Genomic DNA, 19,343 nt, shown 5'->3' on the forward strand with positions numbered 1-19,343 from the left:
ATTGGTAGCTGCTTACTGCTGGGAAATGCAAGAGCGTCACCGGAAGCAGTTTGAAAGTGAACAACATCACCGGTGTGGTCGTGTACAGCTGCAGGTAAATAAATAAATAAAACATATAGAAAAGGGGCTATATTTCCGGTGAGAAATATATGTTTGCTGTAAGGTCTTAGTATGATCACATAAATAAATGTTACACTTGATGGTTATTAATTTAAAACATTTTTAGAAAAAATAAAATAAAATTTCTTACTGCATTACTGCAGTTGCAATACAGAAAATAAACTGTATTTATTAAACTGTAACAGTTAAACTGTAACTGTATTTATGTATTTATAAGAAAATAATACAAAGATAAACTGTACATAATGCATCAGCTATATAATGCATCCAATTTCTTTTCTAAAGCAGCAATTCTGTCGAGTCTTTCTTAGACCGTTTCATAATTTAACTATCACAATTCTAAATTTCACATTAGTTCTCAATTGCTATGTGTCAACTGCAAATGTCTCTCTTAGATTTCTCTACAATTAAAAAAAATACTGGCGGAAAGACTGCAATTGAAACATAAGCAAACAATATTAATAATAAAAGTGCCACTGTCAAATTTCAAAAATTTAACTGGTACGTCACATTTCACGTGTCTGAACTACTACTATTAGTATTATTATTATTATCCTCACAAACGCCTTTATTTTGAAAATGTCGCCCGGAAGTCTGTTTTAGCCTCTTAGCTTGACTACTGTCAACAAGCGGCGAAGCGAAGCCATCCCAACAACCGTCAGTGCTTGCACCGCAGCTGTACTCTGCTGTCACGGTGTCCAAAATTAAAGCCTAAATTAATGAAATACAGCGCAGTTTAACTTTAGCTTCGGCTATTTCGTAGCAGAAACTTGAGCGGGATTATGACGTTTTAAACGAAGCTTAATGGTTGAGTCTTACCTTCCGAGGAGAGGATTATCATCTCCTGAGCAACTGGAAACTGACAGTTGTGTTGGCTGTTAGCGACTTGTTCTGTTTATCTGCGGCAGACGGCTCTACATGACGAGGTAAGTTATGGACGCCCAGAAAAACCCGCTCCTCGTGCAGTGAAACGGTTTGCGTTTAGGTTTCACACACTTTGTCCGCTTCATGTGTCCACCACATTGCTCTTCTTCGTGATGCTACTTTTGTCGGTTGGGCTCCCTGCTGCGTTCAAGGACCATCCAGACTTGTGGATACTGTGCTCCTTTATTTTATAAACGTGCAGGTATTTAAAATCCTGAAAACCATATGTCCAACTAAATACTGCTTGTTTAGTGCTCTAATGTTACCTTACCTATTACTTTATACATAAAGACAACTTAATTTTTTTTTTTTTTTTTTGACAAATATCTACTAAAGAAAATTGGTCGTCATTTTTAAAGAACCCCATTTTATTTCTGTTTTAAAATAGGGAAAACATTTCCTTCTGTTGGATGTTTAAATTTATGGAAAATTGAAATGAAAAAAGAACATTGTTTCCAACGTAATGGAAAAAAATAGATCTAAAACAATGTCACCAGTATTTTTATGTGGAAAAGTAATCTATTACAAGAAAAAAAAACTGCTTAAACTTTTTTAAGCAGGTTTTTTATTGATTTAAAAATAAAATGGATTTATTATCAAATTCATATTAAAAACACTAGTTGATTCTTTATCATTTTAAGCTTGAGTTACTCAGAGCTATTTTAGAGGGTTCAAAGAGCCACAGGTTGCAAATATGTAAAACTTTTAATTTCAAATTTGAATTGGTAAAAAATAAATTTCAGACTTAATAAAACACACTTAAACAGTCTGTGATTTAGCACAGTAATGATTTACTATGTTGCTCACACACAATTGACTTGAATAGGCAAACAAACAATAAAAAAAAAACTCTTTTAGTGTACAGTTCAATAACATCACTCCCTCTTGTGGTGCCCTCTATGGTGTCATCCTGGGCTGGAAGCCAGGTGTTTTTGTGTTGTTGTGTTTCCTTAGAAACGCAACACCACTGTAGGGGTTTTCCTGAAAATATGTTTAGTTGTCACATTTATATGACAACTAAACACTCCATCATCCTGAAAATTAAACAAATATTTAAATATATAAAACTTGGTGCAGAACGCCACTGCACCGATTTAGCTCCAATCTGGCTACAGCAAAAGAACAGCTGTGCCTTACTGGAGCACAAATGGTTTGAATACATCCCTTATTACCAGGCACTGCTCCAAGGTCTCAAGTAGTTTGGTTTCCAATCTAGAATCAGAAATAAACACAAAGAGATGAAAAACGTTGACAAAATAATGACGCAGATTCACAAGACTTTTAACCTTTAATATCAAGTGTTAAATATAGCTGCATTTGAAAACATCCAGATGAATTTCAAGATTAAACAATGTATATCCACGATATTGCCATGGTTTAAACAATACATGGACTCCTCTTTGAATTAAATTATTATTAAATGACTAAGTATGATGATGAGTGCCTTGTACTTTTTCACATGACATTTATTTTGGACATTTTAAGTATTAGAACAAAGAAGTGCTGTAATTCGGGTACACCAAAAATAAAATGGTGCTCAGCTAAGTAAAACTTCTAAAATTTCACTTTTTTTTTTTTTTAAAGAAAGTTTTTGATAAATATTTGCTATAGGAAATGTGTTCCCAGTTTTAAAGAGTCATCGTTTTATTTAACCTTTTGAGGTTAAAAAATAAAGGAAGACGCACATTTTTTGCAATAAAGTTCATGAATAGATTTATACATGATGTTGATATTTGCGGAAATTTTTTACATTTTTTAAATCAGTAATCAGCTTGGAAACTGCAATCAGTGCACTCCGAAATCATATATCGAAGTCAGAATTCTTGTTTAGGCACACAATATTCGCCTCATAAAGCTGATTCTGATTCTGGTATTAGGTTTACAACCTAACAACACAAAAAGACCAAATTAATAGTAATGGTCGTTATAGTGCAATTTTTCCATTTACAAAAATCTGAAAAACTGCTGTTACAGCATTATATCTTTATTCAAGTTGGTCCTTTATTACGTTTTGGTGAAGTTACTCTTTGGATCTCCCACAGTGACCTACACTGAGGTTATCCTTCCACGAGGGGAACTACCCTAAACAAACACCAGAGCTACAGTGACATGGTTAAGATCAAAGAGCTTTCATGTGTTTTTCAGGTGATTTATGAGAGTTAAAGGTTCAGTGCTGGATTCGCTGATTAGCCCATCTGCTGCTTATTGTAAACCAGAACAAAGAAAACTACCCAGTGCTTCAGACAAATCCAGAAAGCAACTATAGAAAGTGAGAGAATGCAAAGGAAACATCTGGATGGCACTGATGTAAACAGAATTTATTAGGTAGCAACCAGATCCAAGCGCTTCTTTACCTTCCACGCTGCTTTCAGGGTAACCAAGGAGACCACTTAACTTCTTTGTGTCTGAGTCACATTTCACTGGATTGTCCCAGCAGTGTTAGCCACATCCTCAGCTATTTACCAGCCCGTTTGATCCCGAGTTAAGCCAATTCACTGCATTCCTCTCTAAGTTTGCCCCTTCCAACGTTAGTCACATTCTTCCAAGATGCTTTCCCCTCTTTCCCGCCCCTTCTTTTTCCATTCAAATTAAACCTAAATGTTCTCTGGCCGTTTTTCTGGCTGGCAGCGTTACCCTCCATTCACTCGCCTTCTGTGGTTTTGTTTCTTTTCCACTAAAAAGTTCTCGTCCACATCCCTCTTTCATCTTTTTAAACTTATTTCGTCATTTTACCCACCCATCTTTTATTCCTGTTTTGTGACCTGCTTCTTTTTTTCGTGTTTTTGTCCAGCCTTTTAAACAGTCTGGTTCTCACTCTTTTCTTTTTTCACCTCTCTCTCTCATGCCATTTTTCCGTCTTCGTGTTTTGCCAGTGTCAATAGCTGGGCTCTGAGACCCAGCAGAAACGCCTCACTCTGCCTGCTGCAGAGTTAAAATGTTACTTTTTATGTACAAATTGTACTGTTCCTTCTCACCTAATTCCTCATTTGGGCCAGTGGTTTATAGATGTATTGCTTTTTTTGTTGTTGTGGTTGTTACTTTGTTTTACTTATTTTTTTTAGCCGACAAATGTTGAGACCAAAATAAGGAGCGTAATGTTTTGAGAGAGGAAATCAATTTCATTATCTCATTAGACGCTTGGTTTGCTGTTAATCTTGTTTGAGGAGGGAAACCAGAAGTTTAAATACAGCACATAAAAAAATATATCTGCTTTTTTTCCTCTCACTGTCTGAAGTCAAATCAGACCAACCTCTCTTGTAATTGCCAAAATTATTTCTAATTGCTAAATATCACAATAATGAGGGAATGAATATGTCAGAGAGTTATTGATTAATGTCTTTAAAACCAGAAGTTTATATACATTTCCCGAGTATTCAGTAGCATTGCCTTTGAACTGTATGCCTTTGGTCAAATGATTTGGGTTTTCTACTACCAGCTTATAACAATAGCTTGATGGAGTTCTGGTCCATTCCTCCAGACAGATCTGGTGGAACTCAGTCAGGTTTGTAGGTCGTTTTGCTCTCGCATGCCTTGGCAGATCAGCCCACAAATTCAGTTTAGATCAAGGCAACCCCAAAACAATGACTTTGTTGTCCTTAAGACACTTTGGAACCACTTTGGCTGCATTCTTTGGGTCATTATCCATTTGGACAATTCATTCATTTTAACTTCCTGACTGATGTCTGACTGATAGCTCCAATATTGTCGCTCAGTGTTCTTCCCTTGTGATGCCATCTATTTTATGAAGTGCACCAGCTCTTCCCCAGTCTTGGGATGGTGTTGTTTGGGTACAAGCATCCCGTTATTTTTCTCCTCCAAATGTCGCTGAGTCGCTGAGTGGCCTTTCAGCCCAATCACATCACTTGAACTAGCATCTTCACAAGGCCTTTTACTTTTGTTCTGCTGTCTTTTAACTTTTAATCAGGCACTTTTTTTGGCTTCCGATTTACTCTGCCTCCCCTGTCTCCCCTGACTGCACGTCACTGGTGAAAAGACTGTGCTACCAGTTCTGGATAAAGTCCCCTTTTGTCTGTTTTTGCACATGATCCCTGATTTCTTTTTTTCCCCCAGGGGAATCTTTTCATCTTCCTGTTCACATTTTCACACGTCTGCACAGACGGTTCCACGGCTCTGTACGAGGCGTGGAACCCCGTCTCGCCGTTTCATTACAAAGACGACTTTCCAGCGATTTTGAGAACAAACGGTGACTTGTTGTGTTTAGTTTGGCTTTGGAAGATGCAGCTTTTAAACAAGAGATTAAGCTTTGTGCCTGAGGTATCAGGTCACGCTGACCGGGGAGGGAGTTGGCATGTTCACGAATTACAGTGCAAACTGCTCCCTCTGTTCATTTTCAGACGCATTAAGAAAAGGAAATGCTAAAACGGGTTTTCTTCTCCTTTTTGTCGCTGTGGAGTCCAAATATTTTGTAATAGTTTAACTCTATTGTCAGATAGGATCAGTGTTATGGTTTCAAAAATATGCTTCAACTAGAAATGGCATCATTTTGTATCTCATGTTCTGTAGTTTCTGCACCACAGCCGTTAGTTTTGGCTAGGGCTGAGTGTTGACGACCTCACAATTCAGTTCAATTCTTTGTTACCATTTGATTCAATTTGCTTCAAATATTGATTTAGGAATCAGTATTATACAAATAAATAAGGAATGAAAATATTAATAATTACTTATTTTTAAATTCTTCATTCCCATATGAACAGCCATGTATAACATTACTTTCACGTTTTTGAGCAGTAAAACATCTGAAACTAAAACGGTAGCATGAGAACGCTCGTGCTCAACAGAGGTATGTAGTTACTAGTCACATTTACTTGGCTAACTTTTTGGGAAAAGATCTACTTATGAGTATTTTAACAATGCTGTACTTTTTACTTTTACTTGAGTCATTTTGTTATGACGTATCACTACTCTTGAGTAACATTTTTGGCCACTCAGTAACTTCACTGGATGAACCAAAAATTCACCAGTCACAAATCCACAGCTGCAGGTTTTTGTAAACTTTCATAAGTGTTATGTTGAAAGGAATTGATTTGGGAATTATGTTTTGTTTGCCTGATTTTTGTTATTTTATAATTATTTATATGAATTATTTTCAGTTTGATATTTGAAATACCAACAATCCCACATAACTTTGTATTTTGGTCCATGTGAAGTAATTTTTTTTTTTAAATCAAATGAATGATTGTTTGTTTGTTTTTTGATCAGTTGAGTAGCCTTTTCACCAAATACATTTTTATCCTAGAGTAATTTCTTGGATGGCTACTTTTTATTTTTACTTGAGTAAAAATATGAGTTGATGTAGTTCTACTCTTACTTAAGTACAAGCTTTTAGTACCTCTGGTGCTCAGCAAGTAATGAAAATGTAAATAATTCTCCTTTTCTTGTGGAAACTGAGATAATTCACTTTTGAATCCTAATTTTAAAGCGTATTTGATCAATATTGCCATTCTGACCCACTCTCATCCTGAAAAGATGTTCAGTCAGAGAAAAATTAATTTACAACGCCTTGATGAATCTTTTTTTTTTTTTTACCCACCTCTAGTTTACTGTCCGTCGTATCAGGATGAGCTTCTCCTGTTGCCTCTGTTGAAAATCTGATAAGATATAAACAATGGAGGCTTCCATGCAAATTAATTCATTGCACGAGAAGCCTGGTAGTTATCACGAGAGGGGAAAAAAGCTATTAATATCTAACTCTAACTCCTAAACTTTACCTCAGTGTTGTTTAGTGTTACTGAAGCAGTCCTGACCTTTATTTTTCAGTGTGAAGATGTATTCCACAGTGTGGAGTCACGCCTGTGTGTGTGCGATGCGGCTCAGAAGAGAAACACACACTCTCTTGTTGTTATTTAGTGTAAACAGAGAAAGGCCTGTTTCCACTGCACTGGAAGGCACAGTTACCATGATGATGTTATTACTGTCTGCTTGCATAAACATCACCTCTTCCTGGTTTACCTTTCTTTACTTTTTAACCTGGCGGCGGCTGATAAACAGACAGAAGGTATTATTGAGCCTCTAAGTCAAAGACAAGATCTCATTGGAAAAAAACGTTTGTGTCTCATTTTCCTACTAATTCTAATTAGTCAATATGAAATGTTTGGACGACAGTGTTTTCTGTGTGCATGCGTGCTGTCATACAGACTTCCTGTCTGTTGGGTCGGGACTGCCACAGCTTCCCCTTCTGTCATCATCTGCCGCTCGTTTTTTAGTCAGTGTTGTAGTTACGCTCGGCTGCACATTCGTACCCACGTTAATGACTTCAGGATTCCTGCTAACTTTGACCAGGGTAAGAATTTAAGACGATACAAGTTTCTTCTCTGCTGAAAGTTGGACATCTCGGTTAGGTTCTAGTGAGTTGAGCGTTGGCTGTCTCTCTGCTGGGTAACACCCTGTTGAGAAGATGGACTGATGATTAGAACCGGGTTCTTTCCAAGTCTTCGCCTGTTTGAATTACTAAGTTATGAGTAACTCTGCTCAAATGAGTTTAGTCAGTTTATATGTCTATTAATATATGGCCATGATGACACCCACTGTTCTGGGAGCCTTTAGTTACAACTTTAACTCTTCTTAGCATGCTAATGTGTTTCTGCTAATCGAGCTTGCATTAAGGTTCATGCTCCTTTTGCTTTTCCTCATCGTATAGCCACAAACTTGAATGTATGTTGAATTTTATGTGATGCACAAACTCAAAGTAGCACATTTTTGTGGAGTGGAAGTATTTATTTGTACAGCACATTTCAGCAACACATGCAGTTCAAAATGCTTTACCTGATTAAAAGCATAACAATTATGAACATAAAACATCACATTTTCTCAAATGCCATCATCTAAGGTCATTATAGTCAAATATCGGAATGAAGATGAGACTTTTTCAATGTTCCAGTTAATATTGACCAAAAATAACTTTGAACATGTGGGGGTTTTAGCCTTGCTTTGAAGGAACTCAGTATTTCGGCTTTTTTGCCGTTTTATGGAAGTTTGTTTCAGATTTGTGGTGCATGAAGACAGACTGCTGCTTCTGCGTGTTTGGTTCTGACTCTGGGTAAGCAGAGTAGACTAGAACCAGAGGGAGGTTTACACAAGGACAACATCTCTATAACATATTTTTGTTCCAAGCCATTCAGTGATTTATAAACTAACAACAGTATTTTAGAGTCTATCCTCTGAGCTACAGGGAGCCAGTGTAGGGACTGAGAAGATGTGCTCTATTTTCCAGGTTTTATTGAGAACACGAGCAGCAATGTTCTGTACCTGCAGCAGCTGTCTGATTGACTTTTTAGGCAGACCTATGAAGAAACTATTGCAGTAATCAATTCGACTAGAGATAAACGCATGGATGAGTTTGTCTAGATCTTGCTGCAACATTAGACCTTTAATCCTGGAAATGTTTTTTCAGGTGATAGAAGGCCGACTTTGTAACTGTCTTTATGTGACTCTGAAGGTTCAGGTCAGAGTCCATCACTATCCCCAGATTTCAGGCCTGATCTGTAGTTTAAATCTGTAATAACGAAGCTGTACACTGACTATAGATCATTCCTCTCAGTTCCAAAGACAGTAACTTCAACATACCAGGTGTGCAGTTTTAACGTAGAGCTCACCAGAGCGTTGACGCAGTCAGGAGTAAAGCTGAGCAGTTTATGCTGCTTATCTTCACTGTAAGAACACATCTTTAACCAATCGGACCGCACAGCTTAAAGTTGCTGTTGCATCATCGTTGGGATGCTTTGTGTTACTGGCAGGTAATGATGTTTGAGCTTATTCTGCAAGTGTGACCACAAGCTAACAAAGCAGCTGAGACCAGGTTGCTCCCTCCTTCTAATCAGTCTTCTTTGATTGAACAGTAAGATATTTTCCTTTAAGTTCACCGGCTCTGTTGAGGTCTGCAGGAGGTACGTGTGTGTTTTTGTTTGCATAAGATCGCAGGAACAATTGTTTGCATGTCCTGTAGAGTTGTGTTTATGTACTCCTGCTGTGTAATCCCAGGGAGTGTGCAGTATTAGTTGGATTACACGTACCCAAGATTAACTGCAAAAGCGTCTTCTGGAGACTTAACTGTTGGCATGACTACCACCACCGCTAACAGGGTTAATGTTGCTCCTTTGTTATGTTTCACTGCTGCTGTGCCACCACAGCGTGTTGTGGCTCCTACGGTTGTATCCACTGCTATTATTATAGCTATGTGAATAAATTATTATTATAAATTATTCCCAGCTGGGATGTGTAGAATCTACTTGTCTTTCCTGTGAGCATGGATTTGCTGTAATAAATTTCAGTTATTGATGGTAAATTTTTTAAAAATCACTGTGATTGTAAATGTCACTTTTACTAATTTCTCCATTGTTCCACGAAATATCAGTAAATTTGAAACTATGGTTAAATGCAGTTACTGTGTAAAGTTTAGTGATACAAGTCACACTATTTTTAAGTAAGTGTCTTCCAGAAAGCGCCTGTTTCAAATGAGAATTTTGTGTACAGACTTGTGTTATATGTATTATTACCCTTCTGACATCTTGAAAAGAAACAGGCAGGCTAGCAGCTTCACCTTTGCTTCCCACAGTCCTTTGCTACATCACTGTTACTGTCACATGACCAAACAAATACATCATGACGAACCTTTTCCTGTCTAGCAAATAAAACAAGATTTCATTAATTAGCAGTTAATTAAACTGCTAATTTTAATTAACTGCTAATTAATTAAAATTACTTAATTAGCTGCTGCAAGGTTGGGTGTTAACGCAGCAGGAGGAAATCGAAAATCGAGAAAATATTCGAGACATACCCTCTCGAATAACTTTCCAGGAATCCTTAATTGTCAAACTGAAACAGATACGTTAGCCGATACCGATGTTGGTGCCGATATATTGAGCATCGCTAGTAAAAGAGGCTTACTTAATCCTATGATTTCTTCATCTTATTTCTTCAGTCATGGCTCGTAGGAGTTCTCGCCTGGTGTCTGGTGGCTACTACCATTCAGATGAGGAATCCGACTCCAGCAGTGTGACCAACATATCCTACAGAGAAAACCCTGTCAAGTAAGTATCTACAGTATTTGTGTGCAAAGCAAGAATTCTGGCTTGGAAATCCAACTCGAGTCCCATGTGTGATTGTTCTCTGACGCCCATTTGTCCTCCAGGGTTTTCAAGAAGAAGTCCGGAGGTCGGAGGTCGGCTTCCCGCACCAGCAGCAACGGCAGTTCTGCCAGCCCAGAAACTCCGGTCCCTGAGCCAGGCCAGTAGACTCTGTCACTCCTGAACTTTTAGTCAGATCTCTGTTGTGGAGCTCTTTTCAAAACGGCAAGGCTAAATAGTTACTAATTTAACAAAACATTAATAATTAGACAGCTAATTAAATGTCATGTCATCTGTCAATCTGAGGAAGCACCATCCTGTTGGGAGTGGGACAATCTGACACGGCAGCTATCTGTTCCCTTCCAGGTCTGACGGCAAGGAGCGCTCCCACCCTGTCGCCCCTGAGGAGCGTCACCTTCGCCCCCACGGCGCCGACCCCTCGGCCGGCTCTGACTCCGTCGTCTCCTCAGAACCACACGTCCAAGCAATGCCACTCGATGACCCCGGAGAGGAGCCCTTCTCCTGGCCACTGCGACGCCGGCCTGCCGCCCCTACAGCACGAATCCAAAAGCAAGGAGCAGAGTCAAAGTGGCGCCGACAGCTCAGGGTACTCGTCCGCAGAGGGCCCCTACAGGAAGCCTTCACCTGCCACCAGCACAACCAGAACCCCACCCGGCAGTAGCGGTGCAGCTCCCAGTCCAGGATACAGAAGCAGGATCAATGATGCCTTTTCTAATCTAATGAGTGAGAACTACTTTATGTTTTACATGTGTGTTTGTGTTTCTGGAGAACAATAATGAAATTCTTTGTCTCTACTTTGTGACAGATTCAGCCTCAGTGATGGCTGCTCATGCACACAGAAAAGTGCTTCATGTCACATCTTCAGGTTTGTCATCTTTAGCTGTGTTTCCACTGACCATATAACTGTGCAATTTGACATTTTGAAAATTAATTAGCTTAATGGAAATACGTCATTTTGAATCTTGTTTTTTGCTAAAATGTTTTGCCGCTATGGTAGGTAGAGCAGGAGGTATTGTGTTTTTTTTTGTTTTTTTACCGTATCGATATTTAGCAAAACTGCTAAGTTTGCCAAGAGAAGAGAAGCAGGTTTGTCATCTATTGCTTTGTTTGGGGATATAGCTTGTGCGTGAGATTTATGGGCGTACTAGAAACAGACAACAAAGGTTCTGACTTGGCATGTAAAATACCAAAATACTTTGGTGTGCAAAAAATTAAAAAAGCAATTAATTGCGTTCTAAATTTTTATACCTTACAAGCAAGAAGTAAACATTGGTTGTCGATATTGGACAGATACGTTAGAAAAAATGACTAACAATATATCGGACAATAACGATATTATTGCCGATATATGGTGCATACCTAGACAACGCCAATATTTTGATTACTTTTTAACATCTGCCCGTGGATTATAAGCTGCTTTCACATGCCAATATTTATGTAAAAATTGCTTCTTGTGATTTTTCTACCTCATAAAAATATCTCTGTAAATAAATCTTTCTTACAGCTAACAATTCAGTCAGGGAGCGGACGAAGAAGGCTCTCCTGCTGGCTCTCCTGCTCCTCATCATACTTATGTGTAAGTTAGAGCAACATTCAACGTGTCGGAGCCTGCTTGGTTGTCTGGTTGATGCTTCAGCCTCGTGTTAAAGACACTGACATTATTCTAGCAGATCTGTGGAGATCTATGCAGCTCAAACGACTAGATCACGTTTTTTTTTTTAAATGAAAGCAGGACATGCCCTTTTGCAGCGCTGCTAGAGACGCTGTCGTGTGAAGGGTATAAAGTTATCAAGAGCAGGGGTTTCCCCAGGCAATCAGAGGAGGTGGCAGGGTCTGACTCAAAGCAGCCGTGTTTCATTTTCCACCCCACAGTGACCGAACGTGTCACGCACCAGTTAAATGACGCTGTAGTTACTGTGTGTTTCTGAGGGCTTTATCTTAAGCTTTGTTTTTCCCTCTTTATTTTTTTCTGCAGGTATTTGGTTGCTCCTTCCTTTGTTCACCTCTTTCGTCGTTCGCACACAACCCGGGATTCGACCCAGCACCATCCCCATACCTGTGGTGGTAGGACTCAGCTACAGCTTGTGTTCTTCTCTCTGTGTGTCTGTGCTGGTTAAGCTGGTTTCCACAGTGCGCTGCTGGGAAAAAACTATTCTTCCTTCTTACAGATTCGTTCAGTTTTCACTAGAGATGCACCAATCCGGTATTGATATCTGTATCAATCTCGTTATTGAAATAAATTCTATATTGGGTATCTGTGACGATGTGGCTGATCCATTAGAGTTGATCTATTCACTCTAGTTCTATCCTTTGAGCGACGTCAGGCTTTATTGTTTATTTTATATTTAAAATTCCTAATTGCACTTTGTGAAACATTTGAAAGAAAGTGTGTTGCAGTTTATTTGTACGTGTTTGGCCAAGGTAGTCAACCTGTTGTTTTTGTCAGTTTCTTTATTATTTATTTTACATTGGTTGTTCTACTCCTACTTTCACTTACTGAACAAATTAAAGTTGTTTTTCACAACAAGCTTGTGAAGGTATTTGTGTAATTAGCTGTGTTCTTTGCTGGCGCAGAGTTATCCAATAAATTTGTAATTCTGGTATGTGTATGTCTGTGTTTAAAAAAAGAAACGATTTAATCCAATTCAGCTGTTTTTCCGTATCAGATCGGTATCGGCCGATACTAAACTTCAGATATCGGTATCGGAAGCGAAAAAAGTGGATCTGTCCGTCCCTAGTTTTTGTTACTTTGTAAAACGGAAATATTTCAGGTTCTGTAACAAATTCTGATATCAGACAAAAGTAAATACGAAAGCAGTGTTTTATTTTACGAGTCACATGCAGGGATGATCTCTGCAGAGTTTTAAAGCGAACACCAGTTCTAGCTAAATACTCCAACTCACATTTGGACTTTTGGCAAAATGCCGTGTGGACAGTCATGAAAAAAATAAACTTTCTGTAGAAAGGGCTTCATGCCCACAGTCAAAACATGGTTTTAGTATGTAGTCAGAGCCTGAAGACGTGTAAACATTTATTTACAACCTGCTCATTTTAAAAAGATGCCGTGTGTTTTAGCTTTGCTCACAACTGTGATGTTTTCTCATTTGAGTTGATTAAAAGTGTATTTTCCTTCCATCCAGGATTCAGACGTCGTTTCTGCTGCTGTACAAGTAAAGATGCAAGATTTCCTGGTAAGACAAAGGGAAAGCTAGAGAGAAATTTAACATTTGTAATTTTCAGTTATTACAAATGGTACTGAACAGTAAACAAAATAAGTTGGTTAGAATGGATTTGAGGCCTGACCCCTGTCCCAGAAACAGATTTTTATTAAATTTGTTTGTGTTTTTCTATCCCAGGTGGAGCTTCAGCGGAAACAGGAACAGCTTCTCTGCCAGGTTGGTTTGCTTTGTGTTTGTTATTCTCTTTTCTTTTCTTTTTCGGTACATTTATCCAGCTGTCATGGCAGCATCTATGGTGATCAATTCATACAATGTCCAGAAAAGTTAAAATCAGAACAACCTCCACCTACACACATTGTCTATTCAGCTGCCAGATATCACTTAACAAAAAGAGAAAATGTCCTAAATGCTCCTTAAATGAGCCATTTCTATTGTTATTGTTGGAAGATTCTTAAAAGAAAATGAGGTTCAGTTTAATTTAGCTCACCTGCGCTTAGAGTGACCTCTGGTGCTTGAGATATGAAACTGCAGAAATGATAGATTTTCTGTTGGATTCTTTTATTTGCTGTTGCAGGTTTAAAAACTAGCATGCTTTATTTTTAATAACTTTGATTGTATACATTGACAAAAATATATTTAATAGCTCTTACGTCTAACATTTTTAACCACATCACTTTAATTTTCTGACATCATTTATACATTTTATTTACAAGGCACTTGTTTCTTTTTTTTGATGGATACATTTCAGATCTGCTCAGATTTTTTTTTTTTAGCGTGGGGCACGATGTGTTGGTTTAGATAACCTTTTCCTCTAAGTACATCCAGTGAAATTATTATTGGAAAACTGCTTTTTGTGTTCATCTTAGTTTGGCATTAAAATGTCTCTGAATCGTGAGAGTAATTAAATAAGCCAAGACAGAAGAAATCTGGGCATGGGATTGGGAGTGGAGGGCAAATACTTTTTCACAGCGAAGTCTGTACACAATGTGCTTACTTTCCGTAAGGAGCAGCAGTATCCACACCCAACAGCTTCTCTCTATCTTTTTAGCTGAAGGAGAAACATCAGCTGGACGTGGATTTCTTGAAGGAGAAGATCGAGGCAGCGGACTCTGACATCCGCCGCCATCTGGAGCAGGAGGTTTCTGGTCTGGGGAAGCAGATGGAAGATCATCAGATGGACAGCCGCTCCGCTGCCGCCAGCCTCAGCCTCAAGATCCAAACTCTGGAGACCCAGAACGCCAAGGTAACCGACGGAAACGCGTCTGACTGGCGGAGACGTCGTCCCCCCCCCGCACCTCCAACACTTTTTGCTCCGGTTTCACTGTGGCCCCTCTCTGTTGCCGTAGTTGTCCCAGGAGCTGTCCTCCATGCAGGTGACGCCAGCTCCAGACTCCGTCCACAACCAGCTCACACCAGAGCTCCAGCTAGCCATGGAGAAGTGGCTCACTGATCGCATCCAGGTAGCCAGTCTGGAGATCGTCGTGGAAGTATGAACTCCTAACTGTGTGTGTTTCTCACTGTTAGCTCTGTTCTTCAATCAGGAACAGGAAGCGAACAGGCTGGAGGTCAAAGTGGACTGCAAGGAGTGTAGACGTCCAGAGGCGGACAAAATGCCTGACTTTGCTCTTGAGACTCAAGGTCAGAGGTTTAAAATCTCCTGCCAGAGTTTGTGTTTAAAATTCTACCAAGTCTGCTTTGTTTGGCACGGAAGCCGAGACCACAGATACTTTCCCCCGATGGTTTTCTCGAGATAAGTTCATTGGTGTGTGTGTGTGTGTGTGATTCCATTCTGCCTGCCACGACAACCTGAGAGGACTCCTAAGTGTAAGTCATGGCATGTGTGTGTGTAACAGTTACTCATTATCTCTAGAAAACAATCGAAAAACTAAATTGTGATAACGGAAGAAATTATCTGAACAAAACAGTTTTTTTATGATAACAAAACATAAATATCTTGTTATATTGAGGAGAAAAAACAAATGACACAAATACGACTTCTCTCGGCTTCCTTAGGTTTGATGTTTTTTCAAATTAAACCCCCCCCAGAAATATTTAAATATGTATATCAATCTGAACGTTTTTCCTAGTGTGTGTAAAATATCTGTTATTATTAATTGTGCATTGAAGACACACAATGACCTTTTCTCCTTTCCATTAATCCGGTCCTTTTTTTTGTGCGTGTCTGTGAAGGTGCCAGCATCGTCAGCACACGGTGTTCAGAGACGTATCGCATTCGCTCGGCGTGCATCACTCTCTTTGGTTTCCCTCTCTGGTATCCGTCTGAGAGCCCGCGCACCGTCATCCAGGCACGACGTCCTGTTTGCTCCGTCGGTAAGCGTTAGCTTTCCCAGGCGGGGTTGCCAACGAAGCCTGCTGTCTCTCCAGGGTTACCCGGTGCTGCTCCCTGGGAAATGCTGGGCGTTCCACGGCGTCCAAGGCACCCTGGTCGTCTCTCTGTCTCACCCCATCAGGATAAGTCATGTGACTCTGGACCACCTGCCTCGCTACAACTCCCCCACCGGCCACATCGACTCGGCACCAAAAGACTTTGAAGTCTACGTGAGTTCTGCGATGCTGCACACATTTTTATATTTTTTATTTTTTTGGTTTTGTGTGTCCTGGTAGCTCAAACAAAACTCTGTGGTGGGACTGGTTGCCTTGCAATGTCAGTGACACATTTTGCTCTACAAATCACTCCATTCAGCGGATTTGAATACATTTGTGGCACCACATGCCTTTCAGCCAGCAAGTCAGCCGGTTACAAAAATGACAATAACACACAGCAACATAAAAGAAGAAAAATAATAAATCTGCCAATAACGGATGACTTTCTGTAATTATTTCAGCTAGTTCATTAGCGAATATAAAATATAGAGATTTATTTATGCCTTCCAGTGTGTCTAAATTGAATGTAAAAAAATGTCTTAGCAAATATTGGAGCTGACTTTTATTATAGTCAAATGTGATAAACTGTATTTATTATATGTCATTTCAGAAAATCTAACCGAGCCTTAACTGTGCTCCAAACCTTCATATTGCTAATCTTGTATTAAACATATTATTATTATTATTTTTATTATTCTGTATTATTATTATTATTATTATTATTACCTGGTGGTGGAACTTGATTTAAAAAAGAAAAACAACTTGCACACAACAATAGTTTTTTTCCAGTAAAAAAGTAAAAATGAACTCCCAGTGGCTTTGTCAACCATCGCTGTTGTTTGTAGTTGTGCGTCAGATTTATGGGGGTGCCAGAAACACGTGAAAACAAAGGTTCCGGCTTAGGACTTTTGTATGTTTAAAAAAATAAAATAAAAAGGAATGTAAATAGGCGACATGTGTATTGTCAGCTATTATTATTATGATAAATCACTATGACAACTCAAGTAGAGAGAGTTTCATTAAGAGCAGCTTTCCTCTGTTTCTTTCTCCTCCAGGGATTGAAAAATGACACAGAAGAAGGAGCGCTGCTCGGGGCGTTTTTTTATGATGAAGACGGAGCGTCAACTCAGACGTTTAAACTGCCTGTAAGTTCAAGCTGGTCTCTATTACACGGCGGTGTATTAGGGATATTGTAGATAAAAAAATTGTAAATAAATTAAGAGGAGTGAATTTCCACCAAAAGTTTCAGAAAATTTGAGATTAATCTCAGAATTTTTGTAGAAAAGAACTTCTGAGTTTGAAAAGTCAAAAATTTCCTAGAAAGAAACATGGACATTTCAGAGCATCAAAAGTGGAAAATGTTTGACTTGCAAAAAAAATGTTTTACTTTTAATGCTCAGAGGTTTCCGAGTTGTTTTCTAGCAAACCTTTGACTTTTCAAACTCTTTCACTTTCTGAGATTTTTTGGCATAAATGAACCCTCCTTCACTTTTCTATCTGCAGTATCCCTGACAAGCCGTCGTACTATTACCAGCACATCTCGTTTCTGTTTCCATAGTAACAGAATACAGTCTAAGTCTTGGTTAACCTCTCTTACCTCTCCTCTCTTTCTCATTCGTCCCGTTGTCGTCTTCTCCCCTGCTCTCGCGCAGAACCCCAGTGACGAGGTGTATCGGTTCGTGGAGCTGCGAGTTCTCTCCAACTGGGGTCACGTCGAATACACGTGTCTTTACCGGTTCCGTGTCCACGGAATGCTCGCCTACGTTTGAGAATCCCTTTGCATCACGTGTTTAAAGACATGAAAGTTCTCCCTTGTTGTCCAATGAGTAAAGGACTCATTTCTACTGAAAAGGTGTTGAGTAATGTTACTCCTGTTCCAGCTGTCTGTAAAGCAGCAGGGTTTTTTTGCAGTGTTTTTTTTTTTTTTTGGTAATATTAAAGTTAGAGGAGCTCTTTGTGCAGCGCACAGTTAGCTTAGCGGACAGAAGAATGAAGTTTGCCCAAACGTCTGCCTGGTGAAACCTTTTGGTAGCATGAGGTTCTGGTAACTTTCTGCTTACAATCATGAGCGTGCCACTAGGTAATTTTTAATATTTTGCTATTGATTATTTCTATTTATGAGTATTTTCCTGCTTCATGGTTCAGTGTGCTAGCGTACGCCAGAATTTTCTTCTAATTAAGTTGATAAGTGGTGTTTTTTTTTTGTTGTTTTGCTAGTTTTTGATTATTAAACAACTGAGCAAGGCTGAATTAATAAATAATATTGTGGCACAAATAAGATGTCAAAACTAAAAGAAAAAATGCATATTGTGACTAACAGGTTCTGTCCGTGTTGGACGCCTTTTTGAAATTAATTTTTTATTTTTGTCTCACCGCCCTGCTCTATCACATTTTGAGTAAGAATCATGGCAGGCAGCAGGGGAGCATATTTAATCAGTATTGTTTCTTATTGAGGTCAATTCTGGAAAAAAGAAAAAAGTAAAATATGCAGTTTTGTGTGATTATATTTTGCACTCTTTTAGGAGACTCTAGTGTGCTTATTTACTTTCTGGTACTTGAAATACTTGAACATCTTTTTTAATAGACGCCATGCTAATCGCATGAAATATCTCTTTCCATTTCCTTGTACTGAGGAGTTTATAGGAACTTTTCAAGCTAAAATGCTTCCTTATTCGTTAGACAAAAATATAATTTATAAATTTATATTATCTGCTTTGACTACAACTGCATTCTTAAGTCGTTAAAAATTCTCCGAAACAAATCCAAATTTTAATTAATTGGCAGAACTGCCAGTACCTTTTGTTTTGCATGTCATATAGCATATTTAGACATGAGTCAGAAGAGATCTGCATTAGATATGATGGAAAATAATTTATTCCTACCCACCTTTTCAAATCTAGACAAAAAATAAACTCAGGATCTGTTTCTCCTCAGAGATCGTAGCACAGGTTTGAGATTGCTTCAAAGCTTAAGGTGATTTGTATTTATTTTTATACATGTCTGACTCGTTACCACCCATTTTTGAAAGCTACTGCACAAATAGAATCAAATAGGGCGGCGGGTAAAGTCTAACCGAAGTGTTACTTTTTAAAACAGATAGCCAATTTTGTGTCTTTCATCCTCATATTAAAGAGCAAAGAACTGAAGTAAAGAAACTCTTTGCTTAATCGCCCTTTTTATTTTTTTATCAGTTAAGTAAACTGATTATCCCTGAATATGCTTTACTAAAAAATGAATGTCTTACATCTTTACAACATAATACTTGCGTTTATGTTGTAAATGTTTTATTGTTTTTTTTATTTTTACGGTACGTTGAGTTCTTTTACTGGCCTTCCTGTCTCGACAACTCAACATATGTAACTCTTCCTAAGCTTTTGCATAAATAAATCTGTGTGAGAAAGTTGGGGGGGTGGAAACGCATCATATTTTTGATTTTTTTTTTTCTGTTCTCCTTCATAAAAACAAAGCAGAAAAATTACCCAGCTGCTTCAATTTTGAAATGCAGACTCCGTTAAACTAGAACATTTGATAAGGTTGTTGTTTAATAAAGGATTATAACATCTTTGTTGTTTTTTTTTTCTTCTTTCCTGCTGAAATTGGTAGAGTTGGAAAAATCTGCTCAGGAAACAAA

General features: G+C 38.5%; 1 protein-coding gene across 2 annotated transcripts; it reads left to right on the forward strand.

Moving 5' to 3' along the window:
• Positions 1-732: 732 nt before the first annotated feature.
• LOC114145428 (uncharacterized) lies at positions 733-19,274 on the forward strand. Of its 2 annotated transcripts, none has more exons than XM_028018986.1 (16): positions 733-1,046; positions 9,983-10,091; positions 10,193-10,287; positions 10,494-10,871; positions 10,954-11,013; positions 11,653-11,724; positions 12,124-12,212; positions 13,289-13,339; positions 13,505-13,543; positions 14,376-14,570; positions 14,674-14,787; positions 14,869-14,965; positions 15,518-15,633; positions 15,713-15,886; positions 16,768-16,857; positions 17,365-19,274. In XM_028018986.1, exons 2-16 carry the CDS (start codon positions 9,985-9,987, stop codon positions 17,479-17,481), a joined length of 1,794 nt encoding a protein of 597 aa, XP_027874787.1. In that variant the 5' UTR covers positions 733-1,046; positions 9,983-9,984; the 3' UTR covers positions 17,482-19,274. The 2 variants fall into 2 exon arrangements, with proteins under 2 accessions (XP_027874787.1, XP_027874786.1); XM_028018985.1 differs by lacking the exon at positions 733-1,046 and adding an exon at positions 7,138-7,345.
• Positions 19,275-19,343: the final 69 nt, after the last annotated feature.

Source organism: Xiphophorus couchianus, chromosome 5 (genome assembly GCF_001444195.1).
Source record: "Xiphophorus couchianus chromosome 5, X_couchianus-1.0, whole genome shotgun sequence".
In the NCBI taxonomy this organism is placed as follows: Eukaryota; Metazoa; Chordata; class Actinopteri; order Cyprinodontiformes; family Poeciliidae; genus Xiphophorus; species Xiphophorus couchianus.

What these genes read in the sequence shown, in the direction of transcription:
- LOC114145428 (XM_028018985.1), top strand. Translation starts at nt 7,153, where the DNA reads ATGTTTGGACGACAGTGTTTTCTGTGTGCATGCGTGCTGTCATACAGA. An exon ending in AACTCCGGTCCCTGAGCCAG is followed by an intron (nt 10,288 to 10,493) that starts GCCAGTAGACTC and finishes GTTCCCTTCCAG; the next exon opens with GTCTGACGGCAAGGAGCGCT. An exon ending in GGCTCACTGATCGCATCCAG is followed by an intron (nt 14,788 to 14,868) that starts GTAGCCAGTCTG and finishes TTCTTCAATCAG; the next exon opens with GAACAGGAAGCGAACAGGCT.